This window comes from Choristoneura fumiferana, chromosome 11, assembly GCF_025370935.1.
Source record: "Choristoneura fumiferana chromosome 11, NRCan_CFum_1, whole genome shotgun sequence".
Classification (NCBI taxonomy): Eukaryota; Metazoa; Arthropoda; class Insecta; order Lepidoptera; family Tortricidae; genus Choristoneura; species Choristoneura fumiferana.
The window spans coordinates 12,757,207-12,774,827 of NC_133482.1; the positions used below are offsets into that span (position 1 = coordinate 12,757,207).

Below are 17,621 nucleotides of genomic sequence, written 5' to 3' on the forward strand. Positions count from 1 at the left end.
AAACGGAACGCACTTCGTTCGAAGAGACTGCCAAGACAATTTGGCGCCCAAACGAAAAACTGAATATGTTCAAAAAATGACATTCTAACATCACTACTACTATGAATGAATCCAATAGTATTCCATTGTCAAAGCCTCATTTAATTTCGCTAAAAATATCTTCCATTAACCATACTTACGATGCTTCCAGGATTCGTTCAGCAACGTGAAGCAATGGCTCGAAGAGATAGACCGCTACGCGTGTGACAACGGAACAAACTGCTCGTGGGCAATAAGTGCGATTGACCACAAGAAGTTGTCGATTACATACAGCAACGTAAGTCCGAATAATTATTTAGTTAGCTATTTAAGTTTTTCTGCTGGTGCTGCCGGGCAGTATTTTGTAAAAGTAATACTTTTGTTTACAAATACAATTGTTATTTTATCACAAATGTGATGAAAAATTGTTATGTCGCACGGGCGGTACTAGAATTGCAAACATCGGCTCATTAAAGCCCTCGGAATTCGATTTCGGGCTTCTAAAGATTCCCGTTCGTAATTCCTTATTTACCGCCACGCAGACAAGCTACTATCATATAGTGAGTGATCTCCATAACTGCCTGTTTGGCGCAATGCCAGGCCAATCCCTTGCATTGAATAGGCATCCAAATTGTGCCGCCGTCTTGTAATTTTTTAAATAGTTTAAAAGTAGCCTGTTACCCGCGACTGTCCGCGCAGAATTCGTTTATCCCTATCCCGCGGGAACTATGCAATTTTCCGGGATAAAACAACCCAACCTATAGGTACTTCGTTTTTTTTAGCATTAGAAAAAGAGTAAACAATATTGACGAGTCCTTTAATTGAAAAACGTTTTTAAAAAAACAGTAGCTATTACTTATGCTATCAAAAGTATGTAAATTATCATATATTATGTCCTTGCTAATTATTACTTATTTGCTGTGACTTATTTTTCAAAAGTGTTTTTCAATAAAAAGACACGGCAAGATCGCTTACCTTCTTTCTAATGCTAAAATGAAGTGTATGTGCCCCGGGACTCAACTATCTGTAAACCGAATTTCATCTAAATCGGTTCAGCCGTAAGGTAACAAACAAATAAACAGACTTACAAACTTTCGCATTTTAATATTAGTGAGATACGCTTAGCGAACCAATCGTTGGTTTTCGAATAGGTGACAGACATGGAAAAAATTAAAATTTTTTTTTTAATTCCAGCAATACGCCGAGCAGCTAGGCATCCCGTTCCTGGAAACATCAGCTAAGAACTCCACCAACGTGGAGCAGGCGTTCATGACGATGGCGGCGGAGATCAAGGCGCGCGTGGGGCCGCCGTCGGCCGCGCGCCGCAGGGCGCCGCCGTCAAGATCGAGCAGGGACGGCCCATTGACACCGGCAAGTCGTCCTGCTGCTGAACAACGCCCGTGAGTACTTTACATGTTTTCTACTTATACGTACAATGGGGGTAGGAAAACCTTTGTCAGTTATTAAATTGATTCGTTTACAAAGTCATAGACTCTTAGTACGTTTTGAACCAAGTACTAAGTAGACAGTGCAATGAAATTATACTTACTTGACATGATAAAAGGGTCAAATAATATACAAACCTCTAACATATATCTAGTTTCTAACAATACAAACCTTTTAATAAACAACTTCATAAAAGTTCAATCAACTAATGTTCTTAATTGTCAGTGTTGTCAGTGCCAAGGTGTAGTTGTAGGGTTGCTATGGTCAACTGTAATGTTAGCAGGTTGACAGGTGAACGCAGTAGTCCTAACTCAATCGGTAGCAGATTAGCTCACACTGAGAAGGAAATAGATCTTAGGTGATGAATCTTTTTTTACTCGACTGTACATTAATGGATTACAATGAATTATGTCCGTAGTTTAATTAACAAGATAGGTACCATCAGCCAAATATTGGTCTACACCCAAGTTGATGATTGTTTTGTTTGCAGTCACAAAAACAAAATAATGCCAATAGATGTGTACTGTTCGACTTTTTTTGTCAAGGGCAGACCTCTTGAGGGAGGTTTGACCTTAAGGAGGCCTAGTAAGTTATTCTTTGAGTAAAACAATAAGACTTTTTAACAATTTTTTAATTAACTATTGAACACAAAAAATAACAGGCCTAATTTGACAAAATAAAAGTAAAAGTATTACGAGAATCTCAGGTAGTGAGTTCAAGAGATTTTATTGAGAGGTGGTTCTGATTATTCGGTCTCACTGGCCTACACTTCCCTGGAGTCGGAGAGAAGAACCCGGAGCGAAAGGCTGGCCACAGCAGGGGGGCCTGTCCAGCTGAGTGGTCGTCGGTGCCGAGGTCAAAAGGGGCTTAGGGCGGCAGGACGAGCAGCCTGGACAGTGTTCCACGCAGGAGCGATCAGGGTCTTGGACGAGCCAGGAAGGATGTGCAGTACTCCGGAAGTTAAGGCCGTCAGGGCTTAGTGTCAGGTTAAAGGAAGCCGCCTGAGCCGTGAGAATTGTAGCCGAACGGAGCTTTGAAAGTTGTACGAAGGTTGTAAGCCGTACAAAGGTTTGTAAGCCGTACAAAGGTTGTAAGCGTACGAAGGTGGGAAGTTGAAGCCGTACGGAGGTGCCCTGTAAATTAGGTGGTGTCAGTTGTGGTCCAGTGCTAGATTGTTTGCCAGTCACTCCTCTGCAGCGATGCCCAACTCTTAGGCGAGCTGAATTGCAGTGAGTGGCAAGGACAATCATACGGAGTTACAGGCAGGCAAAGGAAAGTGATTCTAGTTTTATATAATTATTTAAACAAAAGGTAAAAATAAATAGCCTAAGTGACCGTTAAAATTTGAAATACAACAGTTCACTAAATAACCGTTAGAAGATTACATTTGAAATTAAACGTTACTTAGCTGAGTTTGAATTTATTTTAACACCGGTACGCATCCGTTGCATAAAAGTAATAAGCATTAACATAGTTCTGAGTTTATAACAACGGATGAGAGAAATTAACAAGTGTTAAAATATTAAGTATAAGAAATGTTTGAAATAAAAGATTCCCTGGCCAGGGGAAGCCTTCAGTTCAATTACACAAAGTTAAATTATAAAGAAAATAATTATAATAAAATACACAGAAAAACACAAGAGTTAAATATCGGAGAACTTACCAAGTCTGGGCGTATGGAGCTTTCGAGAGAGCTGTTTAGTGTAGTCTGAGCTGTTGAATGTGTGTTTTACAGCTGTGCTTCAGCTTTTAAGGGCGAGAATATTACAGTTAGAATTCCCCGGTCACAGCTGATCGACAGCACCCCCTTGGCCGACAAAAACGGTCAAGGGTGAGTTGGTTATAGATATATTTAGTCGTACAAACTCGTGTAGTAAATGAGTGTAATAAAATGCCTACTTTTATAAAATAAATAAGTAAATAATAAATAAATATTACATATTATTACGTAAATAAATAAGTCAAGAGAAAACTACGGTGGCGACCTCTAGAGTTCGTCCGCCATTCTGCTCAGAGATCCCTTATTGAAGTAAGCGCCATCTAGCTTACACTGAGCTAACTAAGATGTCAGCGATCGCCTATGTGCATCGTGACAGTACGCCCGTCCCTCCAAAAAATTTGAGCCTCATAGCAAATTTCGTTAAAAAAAAAATACACTATGACAGCTTACATACGTCGTCTCTCATACTATGATCATACTTCTACTCTCATGGCGGGTCAAACAACAACAGAGGCTTGTTGACCCTTATGTCAAAGAATAAATGTGTTAATGGAAGGTGGACGTTGTATGCATTCATAAAAATATAATTATAGACATTAATTAAATCTGTGATTGAAATTACCATCCGTTCCAATCATTAGAGTTTTGAATTACAGAGGCTAAGGGCATATTTTACGTGTTACCAACCGCACGGGTTCCGTAATTCAAATTTTAAAATACTTTTTAACGAGTTGCAAGTTCTCGGGTAAAGGCTTAAGGACAGATCAATTAATATTATAATAATGAGTGGCGGACCGCGACAAATGATTATACTAGTTTAGCGTGTACCAAGTAATATGTACGCGCTATAGATTTAAAGAAATATAGTGCAAAAGGTGCAGGTCCGCGCGGAGGCGGCGCGCTAAAATGACTTGATTCTATAAATAGAACCGTGCGTCTAAGTGATAAGGGAGTGTGATAAGACAAAAATTAAATTAATACGCGTGCGCATTCGCCGGTGCTAAATGGAGACTGATGTGACGGCGCGCGACAGCTGATCGCCCGTCCAGATGCATTATGTAATTAGTACCTACATTGATAAGGAAGCAAGTAATGCATTATTTATTTAATGTGCGCAGACGCTACCTGCCGCCCGGTGTTAATTTTAAATCTTTAATATGCCATGCACCTAAATCGTTACCAGAAAGATCCTGTAGTTCGAAAACGAGTGGAGATCTTTTTTTAGTTATTTTACACTTAACGAACTTTGGTGCAAGTTTTTTGCTAAAGTATTTAGACTTATCACTTAAGAAATACGTGCGCTTCCAGACCAAGTCTCCCACATTAAATTCAGCCGGTTTTCGGCGTAAGTTGTAACGCGCAATGTTTTTTTGATGTGCGTTATAAAGTGAGTGTTGAACTTTATCAAATATATGGGTCAAGAAACCCATGTTTTGTGCGTAAATATCGCGAGGTAGAAAAAGCATTTCATTCCCCAAATCGTTATCGACGAAGTGTGAACCACAAGTCACTAACTCTCTGCCGTAAACAAGGAAGGAAGGAGTATAACCGGTTACCTCGTTCACAGAATTATTTATAGCGAATTGTACTTTAGGTATGTTGACGTCCCAAGTCCTATGGTCGTCGTTAACAAAGGTGGAGACGCAGGATATTATAGTTTTATTGTAGCGTTCCGTATTATTAATATGTGGACTGTACTTTGCTATTAAAAATTGGTTAGGCACCTTGTATTTATTGAGAAATGTTTTTAGTTCGCGGCTAATTAGTTGTGACGCATTATCCATGTAAATGGTTTGCGGTATTCCGTGAACTAAGAAAATGGAATCTTCTAAATGTTTGACTACGATTGCCGCAGTTGCGTTACGAACCGGAAATAAGAAACAATATTGAGAAAATACAAGTAACCACGAGCAAGTAACTATTTTGTTTACGACTAGTGGGCAATGGACCGACGAAGTCCAAGGCTAGGGCTTGAAAGGGCCTCGAGCACTGTTTAGGCCTTCCCATTTCACCTAGTGTCGCGTGCGTAGGATGTTTATAAGCGATGCAAGTGTCGCAAGAGGAAACGAACTTTGATACGTCTCTATACATGCCTACCCAAAAGTATTTGAGTGCTATACGGTGATAGGTTTTGAAAACGCCTAAGTGTCCGGCTGTTGGTTCTGCATGATTTTCTTTTATAATTTGTTCGCGTAATTCCGCTGGCACAACCTCTTTCCACGCGAACTCATTGTTAAACCTAGTATCTGACTTAGTAAGTCTATATAAGGAATTGTTTACAATTTTATAATTGGGGAAACCTTGCGGTGTGTTTACACAGCTATTATACAAGTCTAAGTACCATTTGTCTTGCGAATTGAGATACGAGTTAGCAATAGTTATTGCCGACACCGGCACGGATCTTGATAACGAATCAGGTATTACGTTATCTTTGCCGCGACGATGTAAAATCTCAAAATCGAAAGAAGACAATCTTACGCCCCAACGGGCTAGGCGTCCGGTTGGGTTATTAAGAGAAAGGAACCATTTCAAGGATGAATGGTCGGTATAAACTTTGAATGTTTTTCCGTTTTCCAAGTAACAGCGCCAGTGTTCTAAGGCTACTAGTACGGCTAAGGTTTCCCGTTCAGTTACACTATAATTCTTTTCACAGCCTGTTAATGACCTACTCATATAAGCGACCGGGTGCTCCTGGCCGTTTATATTTTGACATAACATACCGCCGACGCCATAGTCACTAGCGTCAGTGTGTACTTCGAACGGTAAATCAAAGTTGGGACAAGAAAGAACCGGAGTTGTTACAAGGCAGGCTTTAAGTTTTAAAAATGCCTGTTCGGCCTCTGGCGTCCACTGAAATGGGGGGGCTTTCTTTTTATTAGAAGTTAAAATATTTAAGGGCCCTGCCAGAGTACTAAAGTTGGGAACGAAACGGCGGTACCAAGAGGCGGTACCCAGAAAACGTTTTACCTCTTTTTTTGAAGTTGGTCTAGGATAGTTTACGATTGCATTTACTTTTTCTGGGTCTGTACGCAGCCCTTGAGCGTCTACAACGTAACCTAAGTATTTGAGACTGTCCCTGAAGAACTGAGTTTTCTCAAAGTTGATAGTTAGACCAGCTGTTTTTAATTTAGTTAGGACGCGCAGAAGTAATGTCACGTGGTCCTCGAATGAATTACTAACACAGACTATATCGTCGAGGTAACAGAAAACTTTCATTTCAAATTCGGGGCCGAACAAACTATCGACTAAACGTTGCTGTGTAGCCGGCGCGTTAGTTAGGCCAAAAGCCATAGTTTAAAACAAAAAGTGCCCCTTGACGGTACGAAAAACGCTGTTTTCGTTTTATCCCGCTGATTAATGGGTATCTGCCAAAAAGCTTTAGAAAGGTCGATGCTAGTAAGGAACTTAGCATCTCTAAGGTTATCTAAAATTTCCGAAATGTACGGTAAGCTATATGCGTCCTTTTTAGTTACTGAGTTAAGTTTTCTACTGTCTAAACAAAATCTAGGCTTGCCGTTCTTTTTGTTTACTAAAAGTACTGGCGATGACCAAGCGCTTTCACAAGGTTCGATTACGTCAAGCTGTAGCATTTCGTCGACCTGTTCGTTAATAATTCTAAGTTTCTCAGGAGACATGCGGTAAAATCTTTGGCGTATCGGCTCAGTGTCGCCGGTATCTATATTGTGTGTTATTAACGAAGTTCGACCTAAACCTATCCGTTCGTAAGAAATGCTGTTAAATTGGCTTATGATGTTATCTGCCTGGACGCGTTGAGACTCAGTTAAGTGACTATAGGACATAAGAGTTTGGGAACCCTCGACTTGCTCTGTGTGCTTGATGGCGCATTCGCTTACCCCAATACTATACAAGTATTTGGGGCAAACTTTAAAGGTGCGCCAGAAGTCAACACCTAGAATGAGCGAAGTGAGGATTCCCGGAACTACATATGACCTTACAGTGTGAGTTATAGACTCAAAGGTCAAGTCCAGGTCGAAATATCCTACACTATCTAGATGTTGGCCGCCCGCGGCTGTTACACGCACAGAGTCGTCGATTAGTAGTTGATGTCCCTTTCAAGTAATCTATTGTGAAAATTGTTACCTATAATAGTAACGGCGGAACCAGAGTCGAGCAGAGCCGATACCTCTAGTCCGTTAATAGATACCTTTACAAAAGGTCGCGAGTCTACAATAGAGGGTTGAGGCGATACAGTGGCCACTTTATATGAATTAAAAAAATTTGAAACATAATTAAGCCATTGTGACCAGTTATTTTCTTTTATTAGACTGTGATCACTGGATCGCCTCGCCTTCAGTTTTTTGAAGTTGAGGTTGTAGGAACTGGTTTTTTATTATTGCATTTAGAGCAATTAATAGATTTAACGCCCGGCAATCCGCATTTAAAACAGACTATCGTACGAGGCGCTTTGCAGCTTCGTAATGTATGAGTGTTTGTGCGACAACGCGGGCAAAATAGTTTTATATTATTATTGTTGTTATTTTGCGAGCTGATTGCATTAACCGGATAGCGGGTTTATAATTAGAGAAATTATGTGCACTGGCGTTGTTACCTGGGGAATTTTTCCCTTGATATGGTTGCTTTGGAGAGTTTAGGAAAGACGATTGTTTATTGTAAGCGAATTCTGGCGCGAGCGTATCCGAATTCGCTCGCGGAGGTTCGCGGAATTGGGACATACGCGCATGAACCACTTCGTAGTTATGGCAAAGTTTACGCAAGGTATTTAAATTATCTATTTTTTCCGCCGTGGCTATGACAGTAGCGAAGCACGGCCGAATATTATGTAGAACAATTTCTAATTGTTCTTCTTCGGTAAATGGCACGGTTAGCCTTGAGAACATGCCGTGCATAATTGAGAGATAAATCGTTATATTCTCGCTTTCGCCCTGAGTACGCGCGCGAATTTCCGATTTTAATCTGTAGTCGTAATCGTGCAGAGAAAATACTTCTATGAGTTGTGTAGAGAGGTCATGCCAGTTATCTATGGAATCCTTAACCGAACGGAACCAGTGAAGGGCGTCTCCTTCGAATATTTCCGTTGCATGTTGAAGAATTTTTTCAGGTTTTAAATTTCGCGCGGCTAAAAATTCTTTTACCCGTTGAACAAAAGAGCGTACGCAGGTCTTCCCGTTGTACCGTAATTTAGCTATATCAGAAGACATACCACGGTCGCAAGTAACTGCTATTTTTAGGGGTTGCGGACTGAAAGAATTGGTATTATTCGCGGAGCGTGAGTGACTTGTGGTGTCTCCTCACATTGTTCGAAATCCTCTCCTTCGTTAGTGTCATGAACTGGTCGCAAGTCCGCCAACTCTTGGTATATTAATTGAAATTTATTTAAACAAACATTATAAGAGTCCACGGTAGTGGGGTTACGGAGTAATACGCCTTAATCGGTGAAAAATATGGTTACACAAGTTATCCGTACGTTCGAGTAAACCGTCATCAAACTTAGCCTTAAGGGAAACTAATTGTGACTGTGCCTTAAGTACACTATCAGTCGCGCCTTAATATCCTCGGTTACATCGAGACCTGATTCCAAAATATCACTGGCGGGTAAAGAAGCTGACAGTTTGACTATCTGTTTACGCAACTCAATAACGGTATCCGCGGGATTGGTACCTCGAATAGCCACCTCATAAGTTAGTTCTGCCTTTTGAAGAGACAAGTATTTAATTCTATGACATCCATAGTTACGATTACCTCAGTTAAATATAAGAATACCCGAAGCTAATTAATAAAAACGTTAGCCTGTTTGCTAGCGATCGAAGTATAATGGTCTCTAAGCAGGGAACAGACGATCGAAAATAGGAGCACACGTATAATGAATATGAGATAACTGGTTTTGTTAACTCTGCGACCAGTTGATTTTTAGCAAGCACTCGAGTAGTATGATATGAATTTGTGAGTTGTGATGGTGGTTGTGTAGTTGTATGCCAGATGTGGTATTTCTTCGACACACAGTACCTAAATTTAACTCTCCGTATGTTACAGTGCTATTTAAATTAACAAGTAGGACACAAAAATAAAAGTGTTGTGTATCTCCCAGTAATGATCGAATGTAAAATTTAATTAAGAGACCGCGTTGAAGTTAAGTTAATAGTAAAATTTGGGAACAAAAATAAATGTCAGTGTTTTACCGAGATAATGATAAACTGATTTTGATGAAAGATCTAAATAGTGGTTCAGATATTTTAAAAATATAGAAATATCGTTGTTTTCTATAAAATTGTAGGTATTTCAAATACGTTATTTAAAAAATGATTTGAATCGTTAGAATTTCAAATTCAGTGTTTGGCAGTCACTAAATTTAAAATAACTTTTTCACTTGAAGCAGCGGTGAACAATATTAGTGAAAGTATAATGGCGTCAGTTACGGTTTAAATTTAACTTGATGAAAAACTAGTAGGTAGAATTGAATTGAACCGTTAACGTATTTGAATTTAGTTAATGCAACAATATTTAGTTAACTTTAGGGTATAGTTTGAAATTGTCGTTAAGTTTGTATTTTTAAACGCCGTCCGTTTCAACTGTGGCAAGTGACAGTTGAAATTCAAATAGGCCGTTGACGAGAAAGTGGTCAAAGGTCGGCAGAGTATTTGAATTTAAAGATAACGAGATGCAGTTTTAAAATTAGAGTTATTAAAGGAAAAAAAAAACTATTAGATGAACCACTTAAGGATCTCGGTAAAGAAACACTGGTTATGCCATTATTCGCCTCTTACGAATTCCTAGACGGGGAATGGCGTTATTCTAAGCCCCGACCACCATACAGGGGCGAGAAAACAGGGTACTTACTGCGAGATACACAGAACACACAAGATACACAATAATTAATTTTTGCACAATCACTGCAATTCTAGGCAAGAAAAAACGTAACAATCAGAACCTCTCAAAAAAAAACCCAGGGCGCCACTGTCAAGGGCAGCACCCTTTGGCGACAAAACCTTAAAGGGGAGTTATTATAGATATATTTAGTCGTACAAACTCGTTATTAAATGATGTAATAAATGCCTACATAAAATAATAAGTATAAAAATAAAATTAAATACATATATTACTAAATAAATAAGTCAAGAGAAAACTAGGTGGCGACCTTAGAGTTCGGTCGCCATACTGCTCGAGATCCTTATTGAAGAAGCGCATTAGCGACACTGAGCTACAAAGAGTCAGCGATCGCCTATGTGCATCGTGAAACTTAGCTTCATATTCATTTGATAGGAACTTGTTTAAAAATTGGCAGACCACTTGTTTGGCTGATGGTACATAACATGCTGAGTGGAGGTCCTTTTTTGGTGTCCTGTCGTGTCACCAAGTAACTTAGTTTTAGTGCTAGTTTTACTCTTATTATATTACTGTATGGTGGTGGTGCTTATAGAACCAAAATAAATCTCTATCTTTCTATTCCTACTTCTCACTAATATTATAAATGCGAAAGTTTGTAAGTATTTTTGTTACTTCATCACGTCTAAACCACTGAACCGATTCAGATGAAATTCGGTATATATATAGTTTAGATCCTGGAGAAGGACATAGGATAGTTTTTATGCCGGAAAATTACATAGTTCCGGCGGGATATCGATAAACGAATTCTGCGCGGACGGAGTCGCGGGTAACGGCTAGTAGATTATAAATGCGAAAGTTTGTATGTGTCTGTGTTTGTGTTACTCCTTCATGCTAATACAGCTGGACGGATTAATTTGGTATGTAGATAGCTGGATATGTAGTCACGAAATTTGGCTCTGTTGTCTATCAACGATTCTAATTTATTCAATTTAAGTAATTGTAGAGATGCCCGTAAAGGCTTCCGGTGCGCGAGTCTGACTCGATTTGGGCCGATTTTTAATTTATTACTACTTTTGCAGGTGGTAGGACCTTGTGCAAGGTCCGCCCGGATTGCTACCACCATCTTGCTCGCTAATCCTGCCGTGAAGCAACAGTGCTTGCATTGTTGTGTTTCGGCGTGGAGAGTAAGACAGCCGGTGAAATTACTGGCACGTGAGGTATCCTATCTTAGGCCTCTAGGTTGGCAACGCGTCTGCAATACCCCTGGTGTTGCAGATGTTTATGGGCGGTGGTGATCTCTTACCATCAGGAGACCCACTTGGTCGTTTGCTATCCAGTCGTATTAAAAAAATATATATATATTATTGACCTGTATCTATTTTTTTGTAGGCTGGCGGCGAGACGCGGCGCGGGGGCGGCGCGAGCGCCTCTCCACACATAAATGCAATTACCACAAAACGTTTCATCATCGCATCGTTAATTAAAATAAATAAAGTAATATAGTACCCGGCCGGCGTACCGGTGTAGCTCGGGGCGCACCCTGTGAATAAGCAGCGGGTAATGTTGGCGGTTGGAACACACTGTATAATTCACTTTACAGTGACTATTGAACATTACATAATAAAGAATACATAAAATATACCATCGAACCATCGTGTGGTCTTTTTACAGATAAAGTCAGAGCCCGTTCTCACTTATCGGGTGTCGGATCCGTTTCGTGTCGGGTGTCAGTCATTTCTATGGAAAATCGTGTCGGGCAAGTGTGAATAGCTTCATATAAAATGTTCTGCCACTGGAACATCCGAAAAAAAAATCCGGGCCCGTCATCCGACAAGTGGGAACCAGCTCTCATAGTGACATGGCGTTCTGACAACGAAAATCGTTACCACCTAACTGATAAATCTTTGACATGTAATATTGAGGACCTTGGCATTCTCTAGCCAGACTTGAGTTGCATGTTCTAGATTTATCAGTTGGGCAGTATTTGTGCTTCGATTGTGAGAATGTCTTACGATGGATCAAGAATCAAATGGTTCGGTAGTAGATGAAGCAAATTCCTAAGGCAAGCAATTAGCCTTATAGCTTCAGTCGATCATTTAAGTAGAACAATTATTTTTTTAGTATCAAATCAATATTTTTCGATCTGAAAACGAATATAAAAAATAAGACATGCACTGCCACAATGCTCTGCTGTCAGTAGCAAACGCACACTTGCGATCAGTTCACAATCTGCATTAGTTCAATACGGAGAACGCACATTTGCGTCAAGTAAGCTCATTCTATCCAGCTGCTTCACTCGGTGCACCGCGAGCTAATAAGCGTCGCGTCTTAAAGTAAGCTGACTTCAGTTAAGTTGCTAATGTCCGAACTTGTTAGGGGAACGAGCCGAAATGGATGGGTGTACGTTATATACATGTTTATATATAATGAATATCTTAGGTTAATATTGTGCTGTTGCAATGTTTTTACAAGGAACGGATAAGTTTGCATATCCATATCGTAGTTTGATAAAGTCCTCTACTTTATAGAAAAAAAACTGGGTTTTATTACCTACAAATAGTATGGTTAAAAACCAGCAAAAAACTGTAATTCCTACTGGTAAGTAAATCGGTTTAATCTTTGAACCTAAAAAGCCCTAAAGAAGCGGAGTCACAGATTAAATAATTACTACGTATCAGGTACGACAGTCGTTTGAAAGCTGCTATTTTCACCTACGAGCTAGCTCACTAAACACCGACTGTAACAGTGCCAGTACATGATCGAGTGACAGCTGTCAAAAAAAATAGAATCATTATGTGGAAATCATAAAGTGTAGGATTCGATTTGTAGCATTCGAAGATGGCGGATGTAGACAATATCTAATTTTGCTATTTCTGTTTCTTTGGCTAGTTGAAGTATAATTTTGATAGTGTGTTATGCGGCGATTAACCTTAACAGTGAACAGTGATCCCAAAATCCTATATTGCTCTCGTGTCTAACATTTTTTAATGCGCAAGTGGTCTCCACGTGGTTTCTGGAATTTTACTAGCAAGTTGCAAAACTACAATCACCTTACAACGTGCATCTCAAAAAGAGTTTAACTTGACACTGGCGATATTGTCCTATTAATTAGGACAGAAAAGCCATATTTTAAAAGAGAATAAGAAATAATAAAGTGAGAAAGTGCTCCGTTTGATTGAAGTGACATCGCACTGTTAGAGGCCCAACAAGGAATGGAATGCAAAAACACTTAGAATAATTATTTTTGATCACTGCTTCTTTGTTAACTGTTTCTGTACTTTTAAATTTAAAAAAAGTAAGTACGCAGTCGCGTATAAATAGTTTTTTTATAATCAACTTACTATGGATTGGCTTATCCGTTTCTTATAACATTGCGTGACGTCAACTTGGGTCAAATTTGTAAGTGAGGGCTCGTGTTTTTGTATGGTCTAAAGGTTAAACTTGTAACATACTCGAGCTAGTACTAGTATTAAGTATATACTTATCCAGGCCTGTCCAGTCCTTAGGATGTTGCGTTCATCCCCGCTCGTGTTCTCATTTCAATTCACTTTAAGGTACTAATTATATATCTTCGTATGCACTGGGTGTTATTATTACATGTACGCTACACCGTGAAACCACGCTGTGTTTAAAACGAAAATATAGAAGCGACAAATTATAGATTCCATAAAATGTATATCATAATACTGTTAATTAATTTTTTATCCATCGAAAAAATTACTGTGTTTATACGCATACACACGTGTAATTTCTTTCGGAGTAAGTATTGTTTTGAGTTCAATTTACTAAATAAAATCGATGCAAGAATTGTACAGCCTATAATTTATTAACAGTAGGTTCCATACTCCTCACCTTCGAAGTGTCGCTTCTGTACTATTAAACAATTCTCACAGCCGTGTTGATAATTTTGTGTTAATTTATACGAGACTTCACGTTAACACAAAATTGTAGATATAGCGTATGGCCTTAGATTGTGAACAGATATTAATATAGAAACGTTGTAGGTGATTAAAATCAGCGGGATCATAGTATTAAAAGACATTCATATATAGTATCAATGGGTAGCTGCTCCACTGACATACAAAGTATAAACATAGGTAAATAGTCTAATCTATACTGTCTGTCCGTAAGCAGTCACTCCATAAATCGCTCAGTCTCATCCAAATGGACGGGGGAAGCTTGTGTGTGTACAAATTCGGCGCATTGTGGATTCGATACTGGTTTATACTGTGGTTAATCTGGCTAGATCTATGTGCGATGAATATGGCATTGCATTTCTTTAGGATAGCGGAAGCGGTCGAAATGCCATTTGACACATAGAAAAGTCAATCGCCTGTAGCTTTCACTTGCAGTGGAACGGCACGGCTGGCACAAGCTGCTCCGGTTTAGTTGATCCGCGAGTTTCTTCCTACAAATGGGAACGCAGCAAGCATGCTAGCCGATCAGCCTAGATAATTTTAAAATTGTAACCGCGGTCTCGCATTTTAAACACCGGCTCATATTTATGTTAAACGTCCCATTTTAATAAAAATAAAAGTATTAGCATGTCTGGTGTTTATAATACTGGACCGACGATAATTTATTTTTAAACAATCTACGTAGCTTACTCATGTATTTGTCGTTATTTTTATACATCAGAATTAAGTTGAAATCAATCCGCTAACCCACTGTAATTCTGTATTGAGGGTTTCTTAGAAATTAAAACAGTATGCTATTTATAAAGATGTTTTATTTTAACTGTCTTCTCGCACGCACTGGTATGTTTAGTGGTAAGGCCACGAGGACAATTAATAAAAAAAAATGCAGAGCGGCGAACCATTGCCACCAAACTTACAGAAAATCGTAACTAAAATAGCTCAAACTGTTCGAGAAAAAAAATGGCAACATTAGTTTTGTGCATAAACCAACATCCTCTCACTAAATAATAATAACAAGCTAAATAAATAAGCATAAAAGTTAGGTATCGGGTAATTTTTTCTTCTGTGAATTTGGGGATCGATTTTCGAAACCACATCACTCGAATGTGGTAAAAATCTGTATAGCACCAGCTAAAAAAACTACAAGCTTTCAAAAATTTTCGTTTGACAAAATCAAATAGTTGTAATTTTATACAAATTTTTCGAATGATTTGGTTCAAAATGGAGCCCCCTGAGGCCGTATTGCCTAATGTTCTGACGCTCGCGATCGCAATCAAATGACAGTTTTTGTATACGAAATCTGTCATTTGATTGCGATCGCGAGCGTCAGAAATATTACGCAATACGGCCTCTGGTCACCGTCACCATATAGTTTTATGTCATGAGATGCGTTTTGACACTTGTGTCGTTTGTTATTGGTTAAAATAACTGAAATGAACCAATCGCAAGCGAGAATGTGGTGTCAAACGAGACTCACAACACTAACGCCATCTAGCGATATTTCGCCTATCAAGAATCTCATTCAATGCAGTTTGAAAGTTATTGCAGAAAGTTTCCAAAGTTGGAAAGTTCTCGGAAATATCTGGAAATTTTCATAAGAATCCACATACGTTTCCGCAATTTTGGAAAGTTTCCTTTGGCACATCAGTATATTCAATATAGGCTAACAACAGCACCGCATCATGTATTCGTAGTCGTGGCAGAGACCGTGCAAGTTCAGCGGACACTGCAGGAACTCCGGGCATAGGACTGGCAGTTTATCTGGAAAACAGTTAAGCTACTGTTACACATGCTCGTTTCTACGCCTTTAACAACAGAGTCCTGTTCAGATATTTTTGATCAAACTTTTACTCACAAGTTTATGAACTCGACTGTACATATGTAAGCTGCATGATGATAGCATAGTCAACAAAAGTAGAGTACGAAAAAGCTTGAATTTTAAAATGAAATCTTTATCACAATCTTCTAATATGAATGAAGATTTACCAAGTGTATATGCGCAGCCGCAGCAGTACCCATGTATAATGGCGTCATCTTCTTCGCAGCTCTTCGGCGGGCAGCCGTTACACCACAGGCCAATACCCAACCAGGGCATATTCCCTGCAAATGATTAAATAATAATAAGGCGTTTTCAAAAAAACCCGGCCAAGAGCTTGTCGGACACGCCCAAAATAGGGTTTCGTAGCCATTACGAAAAAAATAAGTAATATTTTTCTAAGGATTTCGTATTTTATACGGAATCTCCCAAGTTTAGGTATAATTAATACCTTAGGCTGCTATTTACTCTTAAACTACTAATAATTCTCAAGCAAACTTAGCCGTTGTAGTTTTCCTTGAAAGTTGCTGTAAAGTGTGATATACCTACCATTCCACCACCTACCATTACTACCATTCTGAATTATTTCAAATTTTTCCACCCACCGGTTTAGATTTAAGAGGGGGGGGGGGGCGCTCGATTTTAATGAAAATTTGCACTTGGAAGTTGAATATTTTGCAAAAAAATCACTTAATCGAAAAACCGTTTTAGCAACCCCCTAATGATTTTAAAACGACCTATCCAACGAACCCCACACTATAGGGTTGGTTGAGAAAAAAAAACACCTCCACTTTACGACTATGGGAGGTACCTCGAAAAATGAATTATTTTAAATTTTTATTGTACCATTTTGTCGGCATAGTTTACATACATATTCGTGCAAGATTACAGCTTTATAGCATTGATAGTCCCTCAGCAAAGCCGCGGACGGACAAACAGACAGACATGGCGAAACTATAAGGGTTCCGTTTTTGCCATTTTGGCTCCGAAACCCTAAAAAAAGTGTACTGAAGAAGTGTATTGAAGGTTAGCCAGTATACCTTGAGATCAGTTGCTTAACCCTTTTCTTGGCAAGTTGAAACAAGTGTACTGTATTCAAGAATCATCGGATTTTTGTAGAGCTAAATTATGTATCTTAGAATAGTTATAATATACAATACCAAGAAAAGTATAAATAACAAGGAAATAATGCGATTTATGCGGTCATAAAATGCGATTTGTGTAATAACGAATACTACGGAGATAAAATAATATTGTATATATTAAAGTGACTATGTACTATTTTTCAAATGCATTAGTAAATTCAAATTTAACTGTAAAACAAAATAATTGTAGGTACTTTCCTACCTCAAATAAAATAATTGTAATACTTACATCTCGACGCTTTGCTCACACCATCTAAGCCAGTATCGGACGAAGGCAATTTAAAGAATGCCACACTCCTGCCAAAATAAAAAACGAAAAACAAAAATAACGCCCAGTTTACGTGCATTTTGATGAAAAGCTGACTGGCCACTGGCTGGAATTCTTCGGGTTGAGTTTCTCACTAATGCCTAAGTTAAGCTAGTCACTAATTTCACTTAATTAGTCGTAGGTCAGTGCCACTCGATAATCTTACAATAATTACTTTTAAAATGTTCGAGCCAATGGACATTCTCGGGGTCCATTTTTAAATCACTTTTCAAAATTTATTCTAAATGGATAAATAACAGGTCTGATTTCTGAAACCGGTACCCTGAACAAAATTTCAAACTCCCTAGACAAGAGGATGAAAAAAGATTTTATCTTTACTTTTTGATGACACAAAATATAGTGATGCACTATAATTTTCTATCATTACATTACATTTATATTTACTACTATTCTGATTTTTTCCGCCCCAACAGTTTTGATTTTAGGG

General features: G+C 38.8%; 1 protein-coding gene and 1 long non-coding RNA gene across 2 annotated transcripts; one reads left to right on the forward strand and one right to left on the reverse strand.

Moving 5' to 3' along the window:
• The first annotated feature begins 1,211 nt into the window (after positions 1-1,211).
• On the forward strand, positions 1,212-14,710 carry LOC141432812 (uncharacterized). The gene is made up of 2 exons (XR_012451863.1): positions 1,212-1,418; positions 11,378-14,710. It is a non-coding gene; the product is annotated as an uncharacterized lncRNA (long non-coding RNA).
• On the reverse strand, positions 13,122-17,355 carry LOC141432811 (uncharacterized). Its single transcript, XM_074094598.1, has 3 exons — positions 17,096-17,355; positions 15,892-16,005; positions 13,122-15,666 (listed from the first exon to the last, which is right to left on the reverse strand). The coding sequence occupies exons 1-3, from the start codon at positions 17,211-17,213 to the stop codon at positions 15,569-15,571; spliced, it is 330 nt and encodes a 109-aa protein (XP_073950699.1). The 5' UTR covers positions 17,214-17,355; the 3' UTR covers positions 13,122-15,568.
• Between the last annotated feature and the right edge of the window lie 266 nt (positions 17,356-17,621).

Excerpts from the sequence above, each read along its gene's own strand:
- LOC141432811 (XM_074094598.1), bottom strand. The coding sequence starts at position 17,213 with ATGCACGTAAACTGGGCGTTATTTTTGTTTTTCGTTTTTTATTTTGGC. Across the intron at positions 16,006-17,095 it reads TGTGAGCAAAGCGTCGAGAT|GGAATATGCCCTGGTTGGGT; the intron begins GTAAGTATTACA and ends AATCATTTGCAG. Across the intron at positions 15,667-15,891 it reads CGGCTGCGCATATACACTTG|ATAAACTGCCAGTCCTATGC; the intron begins GTAAATCTTCAT and ends ACTGTTTTCCAG.